Source organism: Nomia melanderi, chromosome 4, assembly GCF_051020985.1.
Source record: "Nomia melanderi isolate GNS246 chromosome 4, iyNomMela1, whole genome shotgun sequence".
Classification (NCBI taxonomy): Eukaryota; Metazoa; Arthropoda; class Insecta; order Hymenoptera; family Halictidae; genus Nomia; species Nomia melanderi.
Genome location: NC_135002.1, coordinates 705,926 through 713,266, shown reverse-complemented (window position 1 = coordinate 713,266; position 7,341 = coordinate 705,926). Strand labels below are relative to the sequence as shown.

The 7,341-nt window shown below is 46.5% G+C and overlaps 1 protein-coding gene across 7 annotated transcripts in view; it reads right to left on the bottom strand.

The window, feature by feature from the left end:
* GlcT (ceramide glucosyltransferase) overlaps positions 1-7,038 on the bottom strand; it is a 43,990-nt gene extending 36,952 nt beyond the window's left edge. For all 7 annotated transcript variants that reach the window (XM_031993573.2, XM_076367290.1, XM_031993578.2 and 4 more), the window contains exon 1: positions 2,040-7,038. In XM_031993573.2, coding sequence (XP_031849433.1) covers positions 5,841-7,037 — 1,197 coding nt within the window. In that variant the 5' untranslated portion in view covers position 7,038 and the 3' untranslated portion in view covers positions 2,040-5,840. The remainder of the gene's footprint in view (positions 1-2,039) is intronic.
* Positions 7,039-7,341: the final 303 nt, after the last annotated feature.

The window sequence follows — 7,341 nt, the reverse complement described above, 5'->3', positions numbered from 1 at the left end:
GATGACCAGAATCGTGGTTATCAGAAGACTAGATAGTTCCCCCTATCCGACCCGACGACGTCAAAAGAACAATCGGTAGGGCGATTCCGTTTCCGAAATGAGCAAACAAGAAAAACAAAAGAGAAATGGAAACATCTTACGCGCGTATTTACGAGGCGAAGTTATAACCTGCGTCGCATCGAATAACACGTGCACCATGGGACTGAATTCAACCTCACTTGGGAACAGTGTTGGGCGTTGTTCGACGGTTTGTTCAACGACAATGAGAAATAAATAATTGATTCGAGTTGTTAGTATCTAAGCATCAGGATGACTCCTTGGGAATGTGTCGATCGTTTTACTTAAAACATTCCAAACGACGAATAAAAACTAACGAATAAATTCGTTTCGTTCCGTGATCGTAAGTCACGAGTAAGTTATTCGGCGTTGTTCGAAAGTGAGGATAAAAACTGAATTTATTCGTTACTCCGAGTAACTATTGCCCAACGCTGCTTGAGAACCAGCGCGTCGGCTGTCGCAAGGAGCTCGAGTAATACGGGAAATGCACGTGAGGTTGGCCAACCCCAGCTTATCAATTGTCTCGGATGCGTTGCGAGCTAATGTCGTTTATTAGCGAGAAATTAACTTTTCCTTGATGACTGTCACCTCGCGTCCGATTCTTCGCTTCGTTACGTTCCACGAAGGGTAAAACCTTGAAATTGACTGACTGCAGCGACCGCGAGGAAAGCGGGAGCGGTAGACGTCACTCCAGACTTTTATTTCATAGAAATCATTTCAGAGATCCCTCGTAATAAATTATTAAAAAAATATACGGTAGGTCAGAGGTGTCCAACTTACACCAGCGTTCCCCTGTTACCTCTGCTTGACCCCTTGCCTTACGATTGAATTTCGTAGCTGCCTTCGTTACTATTTATCGTTAATAATGCAAAAGAAAACATTCCATGCTCTTTCTATGTCTAAATTTAGTAGAAACCATACAAATCGCTAACACGAGGCTTCGTTTAAACTTAACCCTTTGCACTCGAGTAATGACTTTCACCACTTGATTTGACCCAAGAAAATGAAATCTCAAATTCAATATTAAACTGTCTATAATGTATCAACACAAGGAACATCGAAATGAAATAGTTCTGTCAGTTTATGCAAGGTATTTCTTTATGTTAGTTGTAAAAAGTATCATCGACATTTCATCAGAAAATAATGAATATTTCTTGAGAAAAGCATTCTCGAGTGCAAAGGGTTAAAGCATATTGGAATTCGCCTCTGACACATGTTGCAAAGCAAGGGGTTAAGGAGCTGCCCGAGACTGTGTGTGTGAGCAGTTCTATGTAGCGTTTAATACAACAGGTAAAAGTAGGTATAGAGAGAGTAACTTTTCGCGGGAGTACTCTATACACCGTTGCGGTAGGTCGTGTGTCGAAACTTCCAATTCGAAAAATCGCTGAAAGTCGTGCCCGCATCGCGAACCCAGCTTAAATTCGTTTATACATTATCTCTAACCTCTAACACAGCCTTAAACGCAATTTCAATGAAATCGAGCGTACCTGGACTCCTTCCTGCGCAGCACGATTAGAAAGATCGCGAGGATCGATTAGCTGACACTTAACAGCATCACGTACACAGATATCCGGCTTAATTTCTTAGAGTCTTAAAATTGGTGGGTTAGATTTAATCAGAAATATCCACGATTAAGTTCTTTTTGGTACGATTGTCCGATCGGTTGATCCGGTTGCCCGAATCCCTTTGAATCCGTGAAAAATCTCCTGTTTACACGATCAACGGAAAAACCGTTGGAACACGTCGCGTCCCCGGGACAGTTAACCTCGAAACGGATGCCGAACATCGCGCGGTCATTACGACTCATTGCCGCGTGTTGTAAATACAAATGAAGTCGAAGACGAGAAAGAAAGGAACGCCTAAATCCTTCCAATTTCCGACGAATCCGTCAAAACCGTACGAACAAACTGACAAATCGAGTTGCACAGCTCGGAGACTCGTTTAAAAATCTGTTCAGGCGATATTACATTTTGAACACTCACCCGAAAGGTACGATCGGCAAGACAACGTTAAGGTTAACTTCGGTTACGGTACACACGTTCCCCTCCGGTTCATCGTGCGCGTCGTGTTTACGTTCGCGTGTGGCAAACGGAAAGGAAGATTCGAAAAAACACTTGTGTAATATTTTCCACCTAATCCGCCATGATTAAACGACTTCTTCTTGTGAGAGGTCGCTGTCAAGCCGCGCGCAATACCGGTGTCCGTAATCGAACGATTTTTTTCAAACGAGGATCACACTCGCGCCATCTGCACGGCTTTGTCTCGCGAATTTCGCTAACCGTGCATCTCGTTTCGCCGCGGCTCCACTTTCCCCCCGATCTTATCGGGAACGACGCCGGGAAAAATAACGCGGACGCATCACCACGAAACACAACACAGAACACGAGCCACGGTGACTTTCCCTCCGCGACGTGAATTTTGTCTCGCGTGCCTTTTCTCCTGTTTACAATATCCAGCGAAACAACGAGCGCGACCGAGGCATCTCATTCGCTGCGACGGTTAGCCGCATTGTTTTGACCTAACCCAATGCGAGAGATAAACAACGAATGGAAAGCGTCGAAGCGGCGTGAAACCGTTGACACAAGAGAAACGAGTTGACTCGTCGACTTTATTTCGCCGGTTTAGCCGAGTCGGTCCGTTCGCTTCCTCGTTTCCCCGCCAAAAGGCTATCGGGTGTCAATGTGAACGCACCGTGGCGACTGTAACCACGTTTTTTCTCATTGCTGCCGTGCCGGGTGTCACGGTGACAAAACAAACTCATTCGGATCTCCGGTTATTAGAACAGTTCCAGTTGCCGCAACGATAAGGGACATAAACATTTTACGAATCGACGAGACGTCGCGTCGGCAGCGCGTCAAGACAGCTGCGGTACACTTTCGCAAGTATTTTCTCCGGGGAACTGTTTCATTAGAACACATCAATTATTCCGCGTTGCGATAAGGGACCTAAGGTCGGCCTCGTTACTATCTGTCCTCGACCCCCCTTCCTCCGAGCCTAGAGAGAGGATGGAAACATTACTGACTAGACTACGAATGTTCATCAGAATTCCGGTTTTGACATTTTCCTCGACCCACCGAGACAGCACGGGCTAATTCGGCGGACTAATTAACCCTTATTGGACGTCAATGGTTCAGATCTAATCTGTCAGGTAGATCTTTGCGATGTGCTCGCGAGAGAAGCTTCGCGAATTATTCCACGCGAGTTTTATTGCGTAAGAGCAGGTATACTTCAAGATTTTCCGTCGCGATCCAAATATCAGAATATTAACGCTAGAACTACCGAGCACGTGGACCGTCTTTCGAACATTTCTTTGACAGCTACAAGCGAATTTATTAACGCTTAGCCAACCGAATGGGATCTCCCACTTTTCACTTAGCAACGTATTGTCTTTTATTTTATCTTCTCTTTTGTTGTTTAGTAAGTCTTCAAGTAGGATTATTTGCAATTCGTCAAATACGGTTGTTTTTACGAAACAAAGTTTTCAGCCAAATTAATCGAACGAGTTCAATCGAAGATAATGGAAGAGGTAGTTACAGTTATTTTTAGACGGTTGCCCAAGTGTTAAAAAAAACTAGTATTGCTAAACCAGCTTCTCGAGTCGTTTCTTAAAGAAGTACCTGTACCTCCGCGGTAACTCTAAAAGAAGAATTTAGGAATCGATCGTTTCCACTGATCCGGTAGTTCTAACGTTAAACGGCGATTGAAAATTAAACGCGAAAGCTTGAATTCTTCGTTCGTACGTGCAGATATTCTCTGAAACATTTTCCGGCGCGAAGGGAAAGATAACCGCGTCACGTGACGGATAAAGGTTCGTCACGATGCCCGCGATGTCACGTGGGCGGTGACGTACGTCCGTTAAGGGTTAAAATAAAGTAAAAAAAAAAAATCATCGCGAGTGACGCACCGACGCTCGACGTTCCGCTGTAACGACGCTTCCGATTGTCTATTTTGCCGTCGTTATTTACAGGTAGCACAAAACGATGCAAACGAAAGTGTCGTTTGGAAAGGGGTATCGGAGAGCGTTAATGATTCAACGGTCGTGTCCCCGTTGAATCAGCAGTCTAGTTAAGCGCAACCCGTTACACTCTAACATAACCTATTCCGGGTAAACAAGAAAGAGAGAAAGAAAGAGAGAAACAGGACTGAGAAAGAAAAACATTGCACGATCGGTGAGCGTATCATTCCCAGTCGGCGGGTATAGTGTGTAAAATAATCGAAAGCGATGTCCGCGCGGCATGCGTATCCTTACATATTGCACCGTTACCGTGTTTACGTAAGACGCTTGCATGTATATTGTACGCGCCCGCGGTAACATCCCCCGTATAATATTTATACATATCTCTTTGTATGTATATACGTATGTAAGTGCATCGCGCGAGTGTACGTGTGTGTGTGTGTGTGTGTGTATGTATGTGTCGTGCGTATGCGGCGCATATTTTTTATATCTCGTTCTAACGTAATACAAATAAGTATAGCAAAAAATATATCGGGTGTCATTAAAATAAAATTAAATTAAATTAAAAAAAAATACAGGAACACCTACGCTGTCGCGTAATGGATGCCTTGCAACGACGAACATGACCAAACGCTTTGGATTGTGCAAAACAGTCCTCATTTGACGATATCACTGACCGAAATCCACTTTTCATCAGTCCGCGACAAAAGCGTAGCACACGTAACATTTCTGTGATTTTATTCGGTCGAGATGAACCCGCGACGGGATTTTGTTATTTGTTACTTTCAATTCTGAAGGATCGGTGTTAATGTTTCGATAGACGCGGTGTACTAGATGTTTGCCTTTCAACCGACAATGTAAATAGCGACGGGTTGTAGCGTATCGTAGAATATTCTGCCTTCGGTTGAGGTTGAACTGTGCAAGTGTTCGAAGCGAGTGCAAAGATCGTATGAACGTATGATTTGTTTCGAATTTTTTAAGGAAAAATTAATCCGGGACACGATGAAAACAAAGCGAGAGAGTGGAACCGGTATTATTTACATTGAGTTTACGCTCGGTTAACAAAAATATTCTTGCAATAAATATCTGTTGGATTATCCATTGCGGTAAAAAAGTTATTTACAGTTTGTTACAAAACAACGAAACGAACGATGTCTCGGATTCATTTGCAACAATGAGGCAGACAAGAGAAGCAGTCCTCCAAAATTAAAAGGACAATCACTTTGAACGGGAGTAGCGGTTCTTACGGATTAACAGGTAATTTTGTAGAAATTACAAGAGTCGTTTGAACCGATTAAGCTGATAGATCCATACTTAAACGCGATAAGTAACAGATAGGTGTGCTATTTTTTGCCACAGACTGCCATTAAGAATCCAAAGAAGATAAAATTAGTACGATTCGGACTGTCCCGCACTGGAATTTCACGAACATGGTCACGTTGGTTTTAACGCATTGTGAACCGCCTTGACGAACACGAGATCCGCCCCCCGGAACGCGACTTAAAGTTCTATCGTTAAGTATGAGATCGGTAGCAAAAGTGAACCGTTTTGTTCGTCTCCCCTAACCCCCCACTTGTCACCAGTGTGAAATCGGAGATTAATATTAATACTATTTCCCTTAAACATCTATCTCGCAGGTGAAGAAGTCGGTAAGCATGTATCCGGTCCACAATGCGTTGACACAACCAAATGAGTACCAGAGGTAAGGGACAGAAAGAGAGAAGAGAGAGAGAGAGAAAGAGAGAAAGAAGAGAGAGAGAGAGAGAGAAATATAGAGATAGAGAAAGACAATGGAGAACGAAGAACGCGGTTTCCCACGCGGTCCGTTTTAATATTTGACTTTTGCCTTAACCTCTTCCGCGACGCCGCCCCACCTGAGCTTGTAAACGCGGGATCGCCACTGTATCAGGGGATCTAGAACCGCTTGGAGGAAAAGATAGGGCCTGGTGATCTCGCTGAGCAACCATCCGCACACAAACTCTAATTTGTTGAACGGCAGCGGGCCGTTCTGCACGACGCACAGCAGCGTCCAGTCGAGCATGAACCACAAAAGTATGTGTACCAAATAGAAAACAAGCGAGTCCCACTCGAGGAGTACGCTGGCCGCCCAGGAAGCACAGGCACCTAACACTAAGCACTCGCTCAACGGCTCCAGCACGATCGTGGTGGGCAGCATGGCCACTCTGAGTTTCGCCCACCTTCGTAGCCTCGCCTGGAAGGAATGCAGCTCGCAGTGGCCGCTGTTCTGCAACGCCGGCTGCGAGGAGACCGTGATACGCCAGCCCCGGTCGGTCAACGACTTTGCGTAGAAAAAGTCCTCGGCCAGGTACACGCCGAACGTTTTCAGTCCGCCCACCTCGTCCAGCGGCGCCTTCCTCAGCAACGCGGACATGCCTGTGTGGCAGTTGATCCGTAGCAGGTCGGCGGCCAGGTACATGCGCGACTGCACGGTGCCGAAGAAGATCTTCTCGTACGCGGCGGCGAAACCCTCCCGGTCGCACGTGAACGGCATTTGGTGGACCAGCGCCACGTTGTCCGTCATGTAATTCACCATGTCGAGGAGAGTGTCCTCTTTCATTTTAATACCGCTGTCGCTTATCAACACGAGCTCGTGTTTCGCCGCCTCGTACGCCGGCTGCATGTTGTTGATCTTCGGATTCACGCCCACGTTACGGCCGCCGGTGAACAGCCTGGCGTCCACCTCCGGGTACTTCTCGATCAGCTTGCGCACCAGCATCAGCACCGGGTCCGAGTCGTCCTCCACGCAGAACAGCAGCTCGTACCGGGGGTACTCCATCGTGAAGAACGTCTCCAGGTTGTTGTACAGGTTCGGATCAACGCCCATCAACGGTTTGATGATCGACACGCCGGGCAACGGGGTCTCGTACGTCGGCACTTGGATGATTTTACGGTGCAGCTTGCATCGACCGGCTATCAACGCCAGCACATGGAGGATCCACATACCCGACCAGAATATCATGAAGAACACCGCGAACCCATACAGGGTATATATCATGAAGTTCATCTTCGGGGATCCTCGCGTGTACCTAGGAAGTCCTAACCTCCGACCGGCGGCGGGAGGGGGAGGGAGAGGTGTACCTCCGGCTCACCACACCTCACCTCTCACCTCTCACCACACCTCACCACACCACACCTCACCTCACCTAACCACGCGCACTTCGCCGTTTTGTCTTCCCCCGTATCGTTTCGCTGATTTATTAATCGATTCCGTTCCAATGCGCATCGATCTCGTCGACGATCTCGATTACCGCCATCCTTCCATCCGACGACGAGAGTGACGTCCGCGGCATTCTCGACGTTTCCGTCGC